This window comes from Desmodus rotundus, chromosome 6, assembly GCF_022682495.2.
Source record: "Desmodus rotundus isolate HL8 chromosome 6, HLdesRot8A.1, whole genome shotgun sequence".
Lineage (NCBI taxonomy): Eukaryota > Metazoa > Chordata > Mammalia > Chiroptera > Phyllostomidae > Desmodus > Desmodus rotundus.
Window position 1 is genome coordinate 114,576,621 of NC_071392.1, and position 19,870 is coordinate 114,596,490.

Sequence of the window (19,870 nt, forward strand, 5' to 3'; positions counted from 1 at the left end):
TTTCCAGCTGGGAGTGTGTGTCTGTTTAGCGTGTTCCTCCAGGCTAGAGCTTGAGCTCCTTACCAGCAGGGACCTCGGCCCTTACCGTATCCTTAGTGCATAACACACGGTAGGAATCTGTTGAAGGAACAGAGTCTGTATCTTTTGTTCTCAATCTTCACAACCACTTCTGCAAGCCAGATACCAACACCTACATTTTTTACAGGTGAAGACCCTGGGGTAGGAGTGAAGTAAATTTCTCAAAGTGTAACAGTGGATGGGGACAGGACTCAAATTTGGGACAGTTTATGAAAATATCAGAGCTGCTTTATATCTGCCTGGCCCCCTTTTCCAGTGTTCTGGCTAGAGACACCCCAGGTGACATCCCAACTGAAAAGGAACAGAAAACAACATTATTTACTGAGTCCTCGGCCATCGACACGTTGGGTATATGTTTGTGTCCTACTCAGTGCAGGGTGCTGCCCACGGGCATGTGCATAAACTCATCCACTCCACAAATAGTTGCCGAGCACCCGCGCTGCGGTGAGCACAGAGGCAGGCAGCGCAGATACACCAGTGAGGAGTACAGACATGACTTCTGGCCTCACGGAGCTGAGAGTCTGATGGGGAAAATACTAAACTAAATATCGTTATCAACTGTGATGAAAGAAACAGTGTAGGGTGTTATGAGCGAGAAGCATGAGGGACGTGTTTGGGCCTCTGGATGACTGGATGGTGGATGCAGCAGAAAGTGAAGCTGGAGAAGTAGGCGGGGGCTGGGTCATGCCAGACCTGTGGGCACACTTAGAAGTTTGGGATTTTGTCCTAATATGATGGGAGACCGTGAAAGAGTTAGAGGTGGAGAAGCGACAAGATCTGAGTCACAACTTTGGAAAAACTGCTCTGGCTGCAAGCAGAGGATGGCCTGTGGGAGAGAGGGGAGAAAGCAGGGTGACGGTGAGGCGGCCACCACACCAGTGAGGTGACAGGTGGTGTCGGCCTGGATGTGGGTGGAGGCTGTGGAATTAGAGGGGGAAGACTTGAATTGTGTTTTGGAGTCAAATAGCCAGAACCTGTGGCTTGGATGTGGTAAGGAGTGAGAGGAAAGGAAGGGCAGAGGAAGCCCCCAGATTTCAGGCTTAAGAAACTGGGTGGATGGTGGAGCCTTTCACTGGGATGGGGCAGTTGTTAGAAGTGAGGATCAAGAACTCAGTCTGAATGGACACACTGATGAGAGAAGAGAACCAGGCTGGGCCCTGGAAGCAGCCCCCAGCTGGTGCCACCTTCGCTACCTGGGTATGGGATCCGGCCGTAGGTGACGATCTCCATCAGCAGGATGCCAAAGGACCAGACATCTGACTTGATGGTGAAGGAGCCAAAGTTGATGGCTTCAGGAGCTGTCCACTTGATGGGGAACTTGGCCCCTGCGGGGTCGGAAAGAGCAGAGTCAGAGAGAGTCTGGGAGCAGGCAGGGCTGGGTCTCGGCTAGGGTGAGGGAAGAGGACAGCACAGCTGCCCACATCTGCACCCTGCAGAACTGCGATTTCCCTAAATCTAGCCTCTGTGAAGCAAGGAGCGTCTGTGCTGAGGACAGATGGCTAAAGCCGGAGGAGTGCGCAGAGGGGTCTGGGGTGTGGTAGGGGACTTCACTCCCCAGGACCACTTTGTTGATTCAGCTATTACCCCCGTGACCAATGACTCCTTAAGAGTGGCGCTCTAGAGGTCACAGAATGTTCGGGGACAGCAGGACTTCAGGGGGCCCGAGTCCAGGTGGTAGCTAATGCCTCAGCACCCTCGCACTGGGCAATGGGGAAAGGGAAGCGTTTGTCCTTGGCCTCTAAGGTTTCCACCAGTCACTGGTGTCTCCCTCTATACTCCTCCTCCTCCCCTCCTTCCCCCGGTCTGGGACGAGTTCAGTTAACCTCTGGTTACTGATCTCCATCTTATCCATGGCGGTTGGTGAATGTGATCTATAAGGATACATGTCGTCTTGGCAGCATCCCCTACCTTCCCGGGCCGTGTACTCGTTGTCCTCGATGATCCTCGCGAGACCGAAGTCGGCGATCTTACACACCAGGGATGCAGAGACCAGGATGTTGGCAGCTCGGAGGTCTCGGTGAATATAGTTCCTCCGCTCGATGAAGGCCATGCCTTCTGCAATCTCCACCCAAAACAGAGAGACCCTCATCCTCAGATCTGGCCCAGCCCCACATAGGTCCCGCCCGAAGGCAGAAGAGGAGTGTCCAAGTGTGAGGAAATAGGAAAACATGTGTGCCAGCTCCCCTTTTTCTGTGGGAGGGTCCTGAGCTCAGGCTGGCATTTCTCTGTCTACCCATCCAGGTTGGAAGGGTCCTCAGGGCCTGGGTCGGTGTGGGGGCTTCTCTAGAGTTCTGAGACTTCCAGAGAACACTTTGAGGAAAAAGCAATGAATGGTATTTTTCTCCAGGACATATATACCCATGCTAGGATAGATACTATGAAGATACTATGAGCTCATCCCCCAGCCCCTTCCTGGGGACAACCTAGGCCAAGATCATGTCCTGCTGTATCTCTTATATCTTCTTTATCCTCACACCTGGTTAGGAAAAAATCATTTCCTCATGAATATCCACTGAGTGTCTTGTGGGTGCCAGACATGTTACTTGAACAGGTGCTGAGCCAGGCAAAGCCCCTGCAGGTAGTAATGAGAACCATAAAGAAAGGACAAAGAAGGGTAACAGGAAATAAAGACTAGAAGCCTTTTGGGGTTGAGTGAGTGGTCAGGGAAGGCTGCTCTGAGGAGGAGAACTTTGAGCAGAAATCTCAGCGATGATAGTAAGTGTGTCAAATAAGAATGTTCCTGGCAGAGGGAACATCGGGTGCAAAGGCCCGGAGGCAGGAATGAGCTTGGGTGTCTGTGGACCAGGTGGCTGAGCAGAAGTTGCCACAGGGACAGTGCAGGGAGTTGAGAGGGATGTAGCTGATGGTGTAGGACCTCGTAGGCTTGGAGAGGAGGTTGGACTGCATTCTGAAGACAGCAGGCGGCTTGGAGTGGGAATGTGATGTTGTCTGATGTATATTTTAATGTCACCATGGCTGCTGAGTGAATAGTAGGCTGTGTTGAGGATTCTTATTCACAGTGGGGCCCTAGACGTCTCTGATGGAAAGACGTGGGATTTTTCCTTAGCGACATTTTTTACTTAGAGGGGTTTGTGCATTAACCATGACAAAGAAGTTTATCATTAACTCTCAGGCACCCAGCAAACAACACTTATAACTTACAAACTGGCCTTCAAGCGCCTTGAGTCAGGTGCTCTCACAATCTCTGTTTTACGGAGGGACACTTTTCCCAGATCATACCACCAAGAAAATTCTGAATGTCAGACTCAAGCCAGTCTGTGGGTGTTCAGTCCCAGAGCACCATGCTGCCTCTAATTACTGCATAGCCCCAGTGCTCTGGAGGACTGCAGCTGGGTGCAATCTGGTGAGATTGTTTGGAGGAATACCGCGTCTCTGCCCAGACAGACCAAACCGAGGCACAAGCTGGCTTGAGTGGGTGGTGCACTTACAGAAAATGGCCAGCAGGTGGCACCTATGACCATCGAAACTGAGGTATGAGGCAGCAGACTTCCTGACAAAAACTTGACACTTTTTGATTTTGTTTGGGGAAGCTGACCAAGGGTTAAGACAGGTCTTGGCCTGAGGTGGGGGGCTGGGGATGTATAAGGAGTACTTAGAGGCACAGTCAAGAATTGGCTATTACCTTAATGGCAGACACTGTAGCTTATGTATTTATCATAAGATGGTACTTTGGGGGAGGAAATATTGCTGTCAGTCCTATTTCACAGGTGAAAAAGGGAAAGGCCAGAGAAGTAAGTAACTGGTCCAGGTAAGGACCGGGATTGAAACTCCACCCGCCATGCTCAGGGTCCATGCACTTACCCATTACTCTGCCTGGAGTTTTGGCCATTGATTCGGCACAGAGCAGGCACTAATGCTGGTAGTTACCATTTTTAGCACCCACTGGCAAACAGTCATGTTATTGATTTTCACAGGAGCTCAGCGGGCCAAGTGAGACCAGTCCCACGTAGAACGGAGGCGATAATGCCTAAGTGACTCTGGAGTTGGGCCAGCTCAGCCTGAGCCCCTACTTCAACCTTCTATGCCTCGCTTCATTCTCTGTAAAATGGGGACAGCCCGCTCTGCGAAACAGAACCTGCTTCTGAGGGGTTATATGAGGTTTAATCCTGTAAGCCTCCATCAAGGACTGAGAATGGTGTCTGGCATGTAAGTACTCACTTCAGTGGTAGCTGATGGTGCTCCCTGTTGAGGGAAGGACACTCAGAAAGGTTAACCAACTAGCTCAACGCTTCACAGGCAGAGCTGGGATCACACCCAAAATTCTGGGCAACTCCTAAGCCCGATACACATACACAGGGTTGCTTCTCAAGATTTTGTCAACTGAATGAATGAATGAATGAATGAATGGATAGGTTTACCGGGCTCAGGGGTGGTCTCACAACTGGGGGTTGATCAGGTGGTGAGATTTCATGACCACCGAATGGGCTGCCATGACGTCAGGCACCGGAGCTCAGGTTTCTTCCAGGAGTATCAGGGAATCACAGAATCAGAGCTGGAAGGGCCAGTAGGAATATTCCGGCTCTTCAAATGGAATCCTACTGATACCTCAAGGTTGCCTGGGGGGGTGGGGGTAGGGGGGCCAAAGAAGTGCCACATATGAGGCCCTGCCTTTCAATCAGAGCAGCTCTATTTTGACCGATTTTAAAATATTCAGTTACTGTGTAAGATTTCATTGACCAACAGAGTTGTGGTCAAAAAAAAAAAAAAGCTTCTGAACTTGAAAACCACAGCTGTGGTCCAAGTCCCTCATTTGACAAATGGAGAGACTGAGGTCCAAACAGGTCTGGGGTACCCAGTGCTGTGCCAATCTGCCTCTAGGACTGGAGGCAAAGACCAGGTCCCCAGGCTGGCTCCTTCTTGTCCCTGAGCCCTGAGTTCACCTCCGTTCCTGGATGCACAAGGGCCTGGCACCTCGTTTCCTCCCTTGGATTGTCTTCCCATCTGTGAAATGGGGAGAGTGGCCCTTGCCCCAGTCGATGACTCTGCCCAGCAAGGTTTCTGCCAGTTTGACGGTTATACTTTAGCAACAGACTAGACTGTTGTTTCTCTAGGGTCAGGGCCCACTAAAGTCAAAATACCAGGCCTCGATTTCCATAGGTCTCTGGCATACCAGGCTCTGAAAGGTTAGACATCTTTTTAAACCTCTGTTGGAACCTCCTCCACCCCCCAGGATTTGCATACTCAAATGGGCTCTGCTCTAGGCCCTGGTGCAGGTCTCCCTGAACACCCTCCAGGCTGCAAACCACACTCCCTTCATCTTCACCAGCCCCAAGCACTGGCTGGCCAGGCCCAGCTCTTGTTTTTCCCCTTTGGGCTCTGGCACAGGCCGTTTCTTTTGTCTAGAACACCCTTTCCTCTCGGCTTCATCAGACTAATTTCTACTTATTCTTCAGGGCTCAGCCTAGAAGCCACTTCCTCTGGGAAGTCTTCTTGGATTGCTCCTAGGCCAGGCTAAATGCTCCAGGCATGTACTCCCAGAGCACCCCTTTCCTATTTGTTTTCCCACAAATAGGAGAGAATGAGAGGGGAGGAAAATGAAAAGCACTCAGACTGAGGGAGAGAGGATTTGCAGAGAGTGAAGGGAAGATGAAAAAGAAAATGGGGCTTTACGAAGTGTTTCTGTGACTTGTGTATGTTATTATTTTGCTGGATACTGCATTCCTTTGACGCTGAGTTAGGCCTCTTGGGTCGGAGTCCCCAAAGAGATTCAATTATTTAATATCTGTCTTCCCATCTGGACTATGCACTTTGTGAGGACAGCAATACTTTCCAATTTATTCCCTGCTGAATTCCCCAAAATGAGCACAGTAACTCAGGCAAGCCACTTAACCTCGCTGAGCCTCAGTTTCCTCATCTGTACTTAACTTCTTGTCTATGCCTCAAGTTCCTATTATGTAAACAGGGACGGCACTTTCCTTCCTGTGGTCAGACTGTTACATTGGTGGCCCCCAATGGACCATGCCTCCAGGGCTCAGGCCCTTGGCCAAGCCCCTCCCACACTGACTCTGGGCTGGGCCCGGTGATGCGCTTTAACCAATAGGACATTGGCAAGCATGGTGCAAGTAGAGGCTTCACCAGCACTTGCACATTAGGGCTTGGCTATAGAGCCTCACTGCCATGCCATGAAGAGGCTCTGGCTGGACTGCTGAGTGACGAGGAGCCGCAGGGAGAGAGACCCCAGAGGATGAGACACCATCGTGGCCATTCTAGGCCCAGGCCAGCTCCCAGCAGAATGCAGCCATGTGAGTGACCTCAGCGTCACCACGTGGAGCAAAAGAACCACCCAGCCAACTCCTGTCAACCCACAGAATCATGAGAAATAACAAATGGTTGTTTCCAGCTCCGAAGCCCTGCGATGGTTTCTTACATACGAATAGACAGCAAAAACCCCATCGTAGAATGTTGCTGTGAGGACTAAATGCAAGGCACACTCAAAAAGTATACGTTCATACAGAGCACTCAAATGTGAACCAGTATAGCTGCTTTTAGTATAGCGTGTGATCGATAAGAATGTGCTGAACAAACCATTGAATTCCTGTCTCCCACCATCCCCAACCTCCCCATTGGCCTCTCACCTGGGCTGAGAAGTCAATGAGTTTTGGCAATGGCTGCTTGCTGCCTTCACCACTTTTCAGGAAGTCCAGCAGGCTTCCTGTGGAGGAAGGGGAAGCAACACTGACCACTGGCGCTACTTAGGGTTAAAGCTGTGCATAGTGATGGGTTTAAATGAAAGTACCACTCCCCGTGTTTGAGAAAAGCAACCTGCGTGTTTTTAAATGGCGTTGGGATTGCTAGACTGGTTCTTGGAGACAGGCTTTCTGAGCCTGGATGACCAGGGCTATGGTTTTCTAAGGCTGGTGTTAACGGTGTATTTAGAAAATGAAAAAAAGTTTTGAGATTTTAAATCACACTAAATGAGGTTGGGTGAGATGTTTCTATTAATCGCAAATGGTCAGAAATTGAAAATAGTTGTGAAATGATGGTCTAAAAATAAAATCCCAGAGAAATTGTGGATCGTGGGTGAGCAGGGCGGGGACAGCCTGGAATGGATGCTTCGTCGAAGCTCTTTTCCCAAGCAACGGTCCAGAGCAAGGAACGTGGCTGCGGGGGAGAGTTGCCCCTGGCCTTTAAGGCTCACAGCAAATCCATAAGCCTCTTCTCCCATCACCCAACAGAGTCCCGCCTACTCCCCTCTCCTGGTAGCTTCGTGTGCCCCCTTCCCCTGGTCTCCCCTCAACATGATTTTACCCCATTAACCGGGAGGGCTGGGCGGTTGCATATTAAGGTGCTCGATGAAAACTTGTAGGAAGAGCTCCCGGCCAGACTGGGGGCAACACAAGGGCAAGAACCACATCAGAGTCACCTCTGAGTCTTCACTTGACTTGTACGAGCCACAGCCTACATCCCCAGCACCCAGACACAGCACCTTTGGCCATGAACTCCGTGATGATGAAGATGGGCTCCTCCGTGACCACTGCGTGAAGCTTCACCAGCTTGTCGTGCTGCAGAGTTTTCATCAGGTTGGCCTCTGCCAGGAAGGCCTCCACAGACATGCTCCCTGGCTTCATCGTCTTCACGGCCACCTTGGTGTGCCTGTTGTAGGTGGCTGGAGCGGGAGAGAAAGCAGGAGGAGAGGTGATCAGAGCCTCCTGCTCATTCCCTGTAGCCCCAGAAGGCCCCGCTGCAGACCTGCCTCCTCCAGAAAGCCTTCCGTGACCACCTCGCCCTTACAGAGGGCTGAGAGGGGTGGGCACTGGCTCAGGCAGATGTGATTGGGAAGCTGGTTCACCACTTCCTGGCTGTATGCCCTTGGGCAAGTCCCTTAATCTCCCTCAGCTGCGGTTTCCCCATCTGCAAAGTAGACATGATCAGCACTGCCTTTGAAGGGCTGCTGCAAGGATGAAAGAATAACCTCAAAACATCACTCAGATTTTGTCACTCAGACATACAGACCACCTTTGCTTTGTCACTCTCTCACACACCATCTTTCCTTAAAATGCATTTGTCTTTACACTGCTCTCAAAATAAACACCAGTCTCACCATAGTTCGCCAGACCCATGACCTGGCCTTGCTCATCTTGCCAGCTTCATCATCCACCAAACCCCCTTCCCTTTTGTGCATCAGTCAGCAGCCTGCATGGCTCTCAGCCCCTCAAGCACCCAACCCCCACCACAGGAACTTTGCACATGATGTTCCCGTTCCCTCACCCTACCCATGTTTCATCTCGTCGATGAGCTCACAAATCTCATCATTGCTTGTGTTTCCATTTTTGCCTTGGCTGCCAGGAAGCTCTAATCCAAATCTGAGGTCTTTCTGATTTAAAGCCATATGTATGTATGTATGTATGTGTATATATATATATATATATTTTTCCCCCTAACTCATTGCTCAGATCTGTTTTACTTCCGTCTCCATAATTTATCTGCCACACTCTCTTATTCAGTGCCTGGTCTATAGCAGGCTCTCAATAAATATAGTTGAAATATGTGGATTTTAAACATCTTTTTCCTGGCTAAATTATTTGCAACTCTGTGAGTTGTCTTCCCTCCCATTTGAAACGTGGTGGCTGTAAACACAATGGGGAGCACCAGGCACGGCGCCAAGCATCACGTCTACCCCCCCCGGTTCTGCAAAGCAGGCGCTGCTGTTCTCAGGTTATTGGGGCAGGGGACGGCAGGGGTGGGGCATGCCTTACTGGGTCCCACAATGCCTTGGCATGGCGCTAGGCACATGGCAGGTGCTCACAGTGGCTTGTTCTCCAGTTGCCAACATTGAACTCACCTAGAAACCTCCAAGCTACATTTCCCCATTTTTATGTTCGTCATCCTAAGAAGCCTCTGGTTATCTCAACCCCAAACTGGTAGATTGTCCTGGCTGCATGTCAGGGAGCCGATTCCTCATCCAGGACTCCTCCTTCCCAGAAGGAAAGTTCTGACCCCAACTGGCCTGGCCCTCAAGGTAAATCAGTGTTTGCATGGCAGGCAGTTTGGTTTGCTATCAGAGGGATTGCTCCTTTGTGGTTAATATTCTAATCTCCCCTTCTGCCCCAGCTGGCATTCCCACTTCGCCTCAGGCTATTCCTGGAAGCATTGGCCTCCCTCCACTCTCCCTCTTGCCACCCTCTGGCCCTGGTCCTTACCCATCCAGACTTCCCCAAACTGCCCGGCTCCAAGCTTTTTCTCCAGCTTGAGGGATTCCCGGGGGATCTCCCAGGCATCCTTCTCCCACGGCTTCTGGGGCTTGGAGGACACGCAGGGCACCGTCAGCTTCTGGCAGAGCCCATCGCTCCCTTCTGCAACGGAACTGCCAGTCAGTCAAGGGCAGCCAGCCCCGAGCCAGCCAAGGATTCCCTTCCAAGGCCTCCCTGCCTGGCCCACCGCATCTGGCCGATGTTCCAGTGGGTTGCCATGATCAGGGACATTCCCAAGAGAGCAGAGCACAATGAGATGCCACCTCCTCCCCCTTCTCAATAGGACTAAGATTTCAGGAGAATCTAAAGCAACTGTTCGTCTGAGGAGGATCAGAAAGGGTCAGAAAGAGCTCAGCTGGCCTTCGAGGGCACCGTGCACCCTTGACAAGGATTCCCAGGAGACAAGGTCCATCCCGGGGGGGATGTGGCCCTGGGCAGGAACTCACTCTTGTAGTGGGCCACCAGCTCCTGCAGGGTGTTGAAGGTGCTTCGTGGGGAGATATAGTACCCCCCGTTGTCCAGGGTCCGGATCTTATAATGTTTCACTGTGTCCCTGTGCTGGGGGTCGTAGTCTCGCACGGACAATGAGTAGCTCCCTGCATTGACCAGAGAGAAACCACTCAGGGGTGTGACCTCAGAGGCCTGCCACTTCAGTGCCCTGACACCCCTTCCTAACAGCCCCATAAGACCACCGCTGGCACCATCCTGGTGCCTGGGTTGTGCAGTCAGGCTGCCTGGGTTCTGGTCCATGTCCAGCTGTGAGACCTTGGACAAGCGAGTATATCACCGCTCTGTGCCTCAGTTTCCTCATCTGTGAAATGGGGTTGGTCATGAGATCTCCCTATCTCACCACACTGCCTGATAATTAAAAGAAGTAATGCTTCTAAAGTAGTCAGAATGTAAACACCCAGTAAACGTTGACTTTCGTTATCATTATTATCTCTCTCTCTCTCTCTCTCTCTATCTAGTATGGGAAGGGCTGGGTCACCTTTGGTGGTCTCGCTGTCCCGGATCATGAAGGAGCCCAGCACATTGCCAGGAGCCAGGAGTTGGCGCTCCGCATCTTTCCGGCTGATGCCCTTGAAGAACCACCTGGGGGAGAGGGGAGGAGACAGATGTGAAGCCCCGGTGGGCAGTGGCGTCCCACTGACAAGGTCACCGGGATATGGAGGGCCGGGCTTCCTGCAGTGTCGATTTTCCTCAAAGATTCTTTTGGGAAAAACAATGATTCTTTTGATGTTAAAACAGACATTTTGCCAGGATTGAATCCAGTTTGCTGAGACGGAAACTCACACGCACGGGGGAGCTTCCTCTGAGAAAAATAACGCAGCGTCACAAACACAAAGGGCCTGGGGTCATCCCAACACCCCCGCTGATCGGAGGGGTAGGACGAGGGACAGAGACTGGGCGCAAAGACGCAGCCAGCTGTGGTCAAAAGTCTATGTCTGCAGATTTCACAGGAACACATGACATTCTTCTCGGGGCCTCGAAGGCCCACGTGAGGGAAGGTCTGGGCCTTGTCAGCCTCGCAGTGTGTCCTTCTCTGTGTATACAGTCACATATAAAATCAGCCTGAAGTTCTAAGCAAGAATGTGAGATTTTAAATCATTTTATACATGGGACCATACCCTTGGACCTTTTCTTCATTCTCCTGGAATACTGGGGATATTGGGTGGGGAAGTTCTAGCAACAGCCCCCAAATCTATCCCCACCCTCAGCAGGGTGGGGAGCGGTTCATGTTCTATGACGAAAAAAGCCCCGGACCCGAGGCCAGCCGGCTGGCCCTGCCATAACCTGCTGTGTGACTTTGAACGAGTTGCTTTTCCTCTCTGGGCCCCTGTTTCCTTTGTATCAGCTGGGGAGAAAGACAGCTAACACTCATCCACCCGACAACCCCATGGAATTGTTGCCCTTACTATCCTCACTTTATAGATGGGGAAACTGAGGAACAGAGAGAGTGCAAGCAGCTGGCCTGGTGTCATACAGCTGCAAAGCAGTGGAGCCAGGCTTCAAACCCAGGCAGTTGAACTCTAGAGCCCAAGTTCTTGATCGCCACACTGCCCTCTCCCTGCCCGCCCGCCTTCTTTGATTTCATTTTGTAACATGATTCATGCCGTGGTAAAATAGTTGGGCTATGTTACAGGGTGCACACAGTAAGAACTGTCTGCCTGGCAGTTCCACCCCTAGGAAGTTACCCCACAAGCCGTGCGCAGGGAAGAAATGCTAGTGAGAAGTGTTCAGAAGGAGTGAGAGAGTCACAGAGGGGGCACACTTTACGTAGGGTGGGCAGGGAAGGCTCCTCCGAGGCCTGAAGGATGAGAAGATGCCAGCCGGGCGAAGAGCCCCAGGAAGAGTGTGCCAGGAAGGGGCACTGGGGAGTGCAAATGCCCTGAGGCGGGAACAAGGCTGGCTTGGCTCATGCTTCCGTCTGGAGGGCAGGAAAAGGGAATACTTACTCCTCCGTCTCCAGAGAGTTAACGTGGGCGACGTAGTTGCTTGGAATGTAGCCCTCTTTCCGGGTGGCCAGGGACCGAGCCCTCCACCACTCCCCAGACCTAAGGGACAGAAGGGAGCAAAGAAGTCAAGGGCAGAAGGACTCCCCCTGGTCCTCTTGGGCCCTCAGCCTTGGCTTAGAGTACCCCCTGCATGAACCCCATGAACAGGGTAGGCAGGGGTCTTCACAACAGTCCCCACTGTGCATCTGAGGGTCTGAAATCAAGGCCTGTCCCTGCATCCACAGCCCACAGACCTAGGTCTTTGGCTCTACATTTTTTTCCCTGAGCTTGCAGCCTTGGCCTCCCTAGGTGGGGCCCAGTGCCCATGGCAGACTCAGAGGGGTTCACATGGGGCCCAGAGCCAGAGAGAGGGGCCTTGGGAGTCTGACCAAGCACACCCACTGCCATTTTTGGGCCTCCACACATACAGGACACTACACCCACTAATGGTGAATACTGGAGGAGATCGGAGGCAGCAAACTCAGAGTTCCAAGGGCTTCTGAACGCAGTCAGCTCAGCAGGGCCTGGTCCATGGGTAAGCCTGCAGCTTGGTCACGGGTACCCAAGGAAGGCTTCCCTGGGAAAGCGCTTTGCGCTGTTCATCCTTGCCCGGCTGTGCACCATTAGTGAGTACACAAGCCCCTTTACTGTGGTGTTCCCCCAGGTTAACAACCAACCCTTCCCTCCACTATTACGATCAGGTTGTCATCATTTACACTCTAGCACAAGGTCACCTGCCAGGTTCTCTACTGAAGCACAAAAGAGTACAGCTGAGTATCGGAGGTAGGTGTGTCTTAGGGGAGGGGAATGGGGACTCACTCCTCCAGGATCACCATCTGGTCTCCCTTCTGGAAACTGAGGTCTTCGCGGTGAATGGCCTCGTAATCGTACAGGGCAATCACAATGGTGTCCTCAGAACCTGCCGGGACGAGAGACGCATGGGATAGCGAGGCTTTCTCCGAGCACGCCCACAGCCCTGCGTGTTTCCCACCCCAGCACCTGGCACCCAGCCCTGGACCGCGGATGCGCCTGTCTCTGCACAAGTAAGCAGCTCGCCCTGCTGGGTGCTGTTCTACAGTTTAAAGCTAACTTTTTTGGTTCATGTTATTAAACGGTGTTATAGAAACAAAATAGCCTGTGTGAAGTACTTTGGGGGTGATTTAGGGGATTTTCAAGGGTGGTTTTGACTGTTTGGGACTTTCGCCTCAAGCTCTGAGAACCTAACCTAATCCTTTACATGACACAGGACTCGGCTGCGCATTTGCCGGATACTCACCGTCTGTGGACCCTGGGGGGTTGCTGTTGCTGGTGTCGGGTCGCTGTGGGGGAGGAACAGAAGGGGGTGAATCCAATAGTCTGTGGGAGCCGCAGACGTTCTGTGTCATGTCCACGGGCCTCTGGGCCCAGCCCGGGGTGTCATGCGAGGAGGCCCAGGGCTGGGCGGGCGTGCCCGAGGGGCACATTAGGGGCACAGCCACAACAAGGGTCCAGGTCTCTTGGGTCGTGGGCTCCGCACTTGGCCTTGGACATGCTGGGGGACACTGGCCTGTCTCTCCCCCTCGTGACATACGGTGAGGGGTCGGTCCAGATCCGTGTTCTCCACGGTACGTTTGAAGAAACCGTGGGTCTACCAACACGTTCTGTGACTGAAGGCTCCACGATGCACGTGAAAGGACCCACGTGTCCACCTCGAGGGCACTGGCGCCCACACTGTGGCGTTCTCTGCAGCCCTCATCGGGGAGGTCGAGCTTCATTCTCGACACAACTAGACCTCGAAGATACGTTGTTGAGTGACTGAAGCTAGTTCTTCGGAATGCGATACAGTCACATAAAATGCACACACAGCCTAAACACTGTCTGTGGACACAGGCTGCACATGTGTGAGTGTGTGTTCGCGGCAAAGGTTTGCAGGGGTCCTCCCCAAACTGACAACGATCCACGCCTCTGGGGAGGCGGGATGAGAACTCTGGGCAGAGGTCGTTGGTCAGAAGAAACTGTAGCTTTAACTATAATTTGCAACTTTTCAAGGGAGTGTATTCGTGTGTGTCGTTCCCTTAAATAAGCAGTGGTTTAAAGAGCCAGGTTTGGGAAACACTGAGAAGCACGTCCTTTCTGGGAGAGCCACAAGCCCACCGCGAAGATTCATAAAGGCCCTGGGTGGTTCTGCAGGGAAGGAGCCTGTTTTGCCCAGAGTTTCGCAGACTGGTATGACCTGGGGGTCCTTGCTGTGAGGAACGCTTACTGCCTTACCCCTGACCTGGTGCCCTGCAGGAGGGGGACAGTGAATGGCTGAACATAGAATCCCCTAACCGTGATGCTCAGAGAGGACAACCAAAACCTGGTGGGAGAAACCCCTCTGCCTCCCAGGCTAGAGGTGACAAGCTAGAAGGCCTCAGAGAGCCTGGGAACTTGGGTCCTTGGCCTCAGAAAGGGCCCTGGGTCATGCAGGTTAGGAGAGAAACAGAGCCAGGAGTGACTGAGGGTTTTGGATGTCAGCTCAGGACATCAGCGGTGTGAGAAGCTTAGGCCGTATTAAAAGAGGTAAAGTGTCAGAGGGCGGGAGGTGACTATTCTACCATTCTCCCATTTCCAGGATTAGTCCTGTTCTAGACATGGTGCCTAGTGAAGGGCAAGCAGGATGGAGAGGGCGGGAACCCATGTTATGAGCGAGATGATTTGGAAGAAATAAATAGGTAGGGATAAGATCCTTGCCTTCAACCTCTACAGGCTGTCATGGGGCGAAGGTTGTGGGTGTGTTTAGAACAGGTTAAGAGGTAAGTTTGTGAACAAGGATTATGAGGTAATAGGCCACCCTTCAATACAAGGAAGACCTTTCTAAGGCACGCCAGGAATATCTGCCTCAGGAGGCAGCAAGCAGAGGCTCTGCTTCCTCAAACCCCCTCAGATAAGGCAATGGACCCAAGGACCCCAGAAAGGAGAGAGAACCCAGCCTTGGGGGTGGAAAGACCTGGCTCTACCTCTTCCCAGCTGTGTGACCCCAGGGAGCCAATTAGTCACTTCAAGCCTTAGTCACCCTGGCTGTAAAGCGGCAGAACGCCTTCCTCGCAGTTTTCGGTGAGGATTACTAATGTAGAAACACCTCACTCTAGTGCCTGGAACATAGTAGGTGTTTTAAAAAATGGTATCAATTATTACTCTGTTACCGCTGTTGCTAGTACTGCTGTCGCCATTACTAGTACTGCTATTGTTACCATCACGATCACTACGGTGACTACTCTCTGACACTGTCACGACTACCGCTAGTAGTGATGCTACTCCCATGACTCTTCTTCCACCGTTACCACCACTGTCACCACCGTTACTGCTGCCCCGATCGGTAGTGTTCAGCTTCTGCCTCTGTTACTCTGGCTCCCACCCCTGGTACTTTGGAAACTGCACTGCTCGAGTTCGAATCCTGGCTCCACCCTTTACTAAACAGATAGTGTTTGGCAACTTATTTAATCTGTGACTCATCTGTAAAATGGGTGTAATAAAAATTGTGACCGGCAATAAAATTATTGTGGGGTTAACGGTGTTAGTAACCGTAAGGCGCTTAGGAGGGTGCTTGGTTCATCGTAAGCTCTGGATAGACACAATTAAATAGATACCTTTACCAGTATTACACTTCTCTTTTTTTTAAAAAAAGAGTTTATGTATTTCTTTTTAAAGAGAGGAAAGGGAGGGGGAGAGAGAGAGAGAAACATCGGTTGGTTGCCTCTTGTAGGCGCTCAGAGCAGGGACCAAACCCACAACCCAGGCCTATGCCCTGAAGGGAATCAAACCAGTGACCTTTTGCTATGCAGGACGACACCCAGCCAACGAGCCACACAGGTCAAGGTCAGAATTACACTCCCTTAGTGCTGCTGCACTCCCACTAGTGTTGCTGTTACTGTTACTGCTATGTTACAACTATAGCAACTGTTACTACAGCTGTTACAGTTATTGTGATGACCCTGACAGTATCATCATCACCACCATTACTCCAGCTGCTGCTGTCACTCATCCGGCCACTCCCTGGGCTCAGCGCTGCTCCTGCTACTGCCCAGGCTTGAGACCCGCCATGCTCACTGGGACCTGGTCACTGGATCCCCGGCCGATGGGCCAAGGCCTGGGCGGCCGACAAGGAGAAGTGACATCCTTGCCCTGGGTGCGCAGTGCAGATGTATGCTGGAGTTAGGATGCTGCTGGTGACCAGTCAGCTCCATTTCACCCCAAATGTACCCGCTCACCTTTGGGAAAACAGGAGGCTGTTAGGGTAATTTGGGGCAGCACAGGGCAACCACCATTCCTCCCCTGCTTCCCCCACATCCCCCTGTGTCCCCCACTCACCCGCTTGCTTGAGGACGTGGGATCCGGCACATACACGGGGCTGTGCGGGCTGGCACTGGGCTCGGATTTTGAGACCTTCCCTCTGTCCTGGAGGAACTTAGACCTCATGCACCCCATCCTGCGGCAGAGAGAAGTGGGGTGAGCCCTGCTGGCCCTGAGCCCCACACAAGGGAGCCGCTGATGCTGTACTCCAGCCACTCTGGCCCCTGGCGGGCTCTCCCTCTCCTTCCCCATCTTACCTCCCCTGTCCGCCACTCCCCAACCCTTGCCACGTGGAGCTTCCTCTGCCCATGCCAACTCTGGGCTTCCCCACATCCACGTGAACCAGCAACAGCACAGAGCTCACAGACTGCTATAGTCCCGGTACCAAAACCCATGCCATGGGGAATTCATTCAGAGAATCAGTCATGAGGATCATCGATTGCCCAGAGCATCTTGGGAGAGTGGGCGGTGGGCACAGTAGGCCCAGAGATCAGAAAGACTGAGCTGACACTTGCCCACTCCACCCTTCCCACACCTCACTCATCCCTCCCCTGCCCCCAGTCTCAGTTCCTCATCAGCAAAAGGGGGACAATGATACAACCAACATCGACATCGCAGGGTGTGGGAAAGATGAGAGAAATCGTGTGGGTGGGGAGATACTCGGCACAGTGTCAGGCTCAGAACAAGCAGCAAAGTAAAACCGTACTATTATTACCTAATACATTACCGTTTTTACAGCAAATGACAAAAGCAAGGTCACATCATGTGGCTCAGACAACCTAGCTAAATAATAGTTAAGGCATCATATTCCTCCTACCATTTTATATTTGCTTTATAACAGCTTCCTCTCTCTCTTTTTTCTTTCTCTGTCTTGTCGACTTGATCTTTCATTCATTTACTCAGCAAACTTATTGAGCACTTTTTCCCTCTTAACATTTTAATATGGGGATTTTCAAATATATACACAAAAGTAGTATGGAGCCCTTTTTTACATCACGAATAAGACAAGCGAGTTCACGCCCTTATGGAGCTCAAACTGGAGATGAACGGGAGACACGAGCAATACACAGGCAAATGAATAACCAGATAGATTCAGTTACTGAGAAGAGTGAGGACAGTAAAAGAGGCTATGACAGGGAGCATCTCGTGGAGCCCCTGTAGACAGGGTGGTTGGGGACGGCCTCTCTTAGGAGGTGATGCCGGACCTGGGGCCTGAAGGACCCAAAGGAGCCAGTTGTGTAACGTTCTGAGGAAACAGTGCTCCAGGCAGAGAGAACAGCAGGTGCAAATGTCCTGAGCCTGGAATGTGCCTCGAGAGCATGAGGCACTGAAAGGAGACCAGCGTGCCTAGAAATCACAGGAAGGGGAGACGGTGGTATGCGATGAGGCCAAGGAGGGCTTTGGATTTGATTCTAAGGGTGATGGGAAACCATGGGAAGTTTTAGGCAGGAGAAGGACGGGATTCAATTTAAATAATCCCAGTGGCTGCTGGGTTGAGGATGGACTGTAGGGAGCAGGGCAGGGAGCCAGGTCCACCGCAGTTGTCCAGGCAAGGGAGCATGGTGGCCTGGCCCGGGGTGGTGGCTGCTGAGGAGTTGAGAAGCAGACAGATTCAGGGCCACTTTGGAGCGAGAGCAGACAGACTGTGCTGAGGGGCTTACTGATTAATTTAAAGACACTTAAAGAAAACACATTTCCCGGATGAGAGTCTGACTTCACTGTAAAAGTGGCAGAAATATTTCATTCTGTTCCCAAAATGCACACATGCATTTGCGGAGGAGACAGGGTGTGAGTAGCCACATAAAGAAGTCATTGTCTTTCTCTTCTCCGCACAATTGAAAATATCTCTTAAAACAGTTAGAATTCATTTATACTTATCTTGTTAAAATAAACATGTGGTTGTGGTTTAAGGGAAAAAACCCCCAAATTCTTAGGCTTAGGGGAATTATTTGAAAAGAACCTTTTTTATTTACAAGGGTGTTTTCGCCTGTCCTGGTGCAAATTGGGAACAATTTACCACCTCGGGATTTAAGTGGTTTGTGCTGCGTTTGCCTTTTTGTGAATAAAGTAAGGAATTCCTACTCAGGGCTGGACCATTGGCTTGGAAGATTATTACCATTAATTACTGCTTTGTAATGTACTCGTATGCATTTAAAATAGAAATCCAACAACACCTCTTTGATTTGTGATAAATATCACATTTCTGGAAAAATAAAACAGCATATTGTGTGGTTTGGGGTGGCATAACATTATATTGCATTTCCTTATTTGATTAACAAGAGGACGTTCAGGGAAGGGCGCTGCTGTGTGATCCCGCAGCTCCATCCCCCTCTCTGAGCTCCTAGTAAAGTGTTGGCTTACAGCACAATTTGCATATTCACAATGGCCACAGGGTCCCAGTGAGGCCCGGTGTTCTTGCCTGATCCTAGGCCACCTCTGAGAAAGGACGGTGGGGTTTTACCTCAGAGAAGGCTGGAGAGCACGGAGTGAGTTGTAAGTGTAAAGGTGTGTGGCATACAGTAGGTGCTGGGAAATGTCAGCCATAATCATCTCTGTTTATTAGCATCGGGACCCTGCCCTGGGGCAAAAATAAGCACACATGGCAATCCCTGTGGCCCATAAGCCTAGAGATGCCTCAACACTCAACTTTTAAAATAAGAATTCCCATGAATTCAGTTGTTGCACCATCAAGTGTGATTTTTCCAAAGCGATGTGCCAGCAGGATGTGATTACCCCCCTAGCCCAGGAGAACTCATCCCACTGCAGGCTGTGGGGGGGGCCTCAGAGACGCCCATTTTCATCACCGCCAGACCTAGAAATGTGATGTGAGCAACATACATAATTTAAAATCTTCGCCGCCATATTCTTCAAAGGAAAAAGAAAAAAGTAGATTCGTTTTTCGATTTTTGTTTGTTTTACCCAACACGCCCAAATTCTTATTAACAGCTAAGTCAATATAAAAAATATCAGTTGGTTATTTTATATTCTTTTTTTCTTGGTTAGACTTTGCATCCCATTGTGTATTTTACACGTACAGCACCACTCTGGGAGATCTCGCCGCGTTTCAGGTGCCCAAAGGCTGCCTGTGGCTAAGGCTACTGTGTTCAGCAGCGCAAATACAGAACGTTTCCATCCTTGCACACAGCGGACGCTGACCTGGCTCACATCTGTGCTCCTTGGCGCTTCGCTCAGCGCCCTCTCCCACCCCAGCACACGGTAGGAGCGTGCAGTATGGTTAGTGAATGAAGGCTTGCCCAGAGCTGGGGCTCTGCGTATTCAGTCCGACTACACTGAAGATGTCAGTCAGGACGTGGGTCCTGATCCGGGGACCAAGTTGAGAAGGGAAGGCTGGACAGAGAGAACTACATTCCAAAGGCACGCACAAAGAAGCTGGTAAGGATTGGCACAGACAGGCAGAGCAATGCAAAGATGGCTAAGATACTTAGTGAGCCAAAAGAGCACACCTGGAAAACATACATACTATCAAGCCATTTTTGTAAAATGTATTTATATCCTGGTTCTGCCACCAACATGTATATGTTAGTGTATATAGAAAAAGCAACCTGTTTATAATAATTGAGGAGTGGGATAATGACGAGCTGGGTTTTGAACACCGTGGAGGATTTCAATCAAGATTCGGAGAAAGTCAAGAATGTTCCAAAGCATGGACTCCCAAAAAGGATTTGAGAGAACTTACAATATTAAGCCATATACAGAGCAGCACTTCAAGGCTCACAGAGAGTTACGCTACACCATTTAGAAAGGAGAGGTTAC

At 51.1% G+C, this 19,870-nt stretch overlaps 1 protein-coding gene across 2 annotated transcripts in view; it reads right to left on the reverse strand.

Moving 5' to 3' along the window:
- HCK (HCK proto-oncogene, Src family tyrosine kinase) overlaps positions 1–19,870 on the reverse strand; it is a 32,502-nt gene that overhangs the window by 2,132 nt on the left and 10,500 nt on the right. Inside the window, exons 2-12 of one of the 2 annotated variants that reach the window (XM_053927037.2) lie at positions 16,115–16,232; positions 13,062–13,104; positions 12,605–12,704; positions 11,747–11,845; positions 10,279–10,382; positions 9,737–9,886; positions 9,240–9,392; positions 7,526–7,705; positions 6,675–6,751; positions 1,987–2,140; positions 1,272–1,403 (exon numbers count right to left, since the gene is read on the reverse strand). In XM_053927037.2, the coding sequence (XP_053783012.1) occupies positions 1,272–1,403; positions 1,987–2,140; positions 6,675–6,751; positions 7,526–7,705; positions 9,240–9,392; positions 9,737–9,886; positions 10,279–10,382; positions 11,747–11,845; positions 12,605–12,704; positions 13,062–13,104; positions 16,115–16,231 (1,309 nt within the window). In that variant the 5' untranslated portion in view covers position 16,232. The remainder of the gene's footprint in view (positions 1–1,271; positions 1,404–1,986; positions 2,141–6,674; positions 6,752–7,525; positions 7,706–9,239; positions 9,393–9,736; positions 9,887–10,278; positions 10,383–11,746; positions 11,846–12,604; positions 12,705–13,061; positions 13,105–16,114; positions 16,233–19,870) is intronic. The other variant, XM_053927036.1, reaches the window with a different exon arrangement.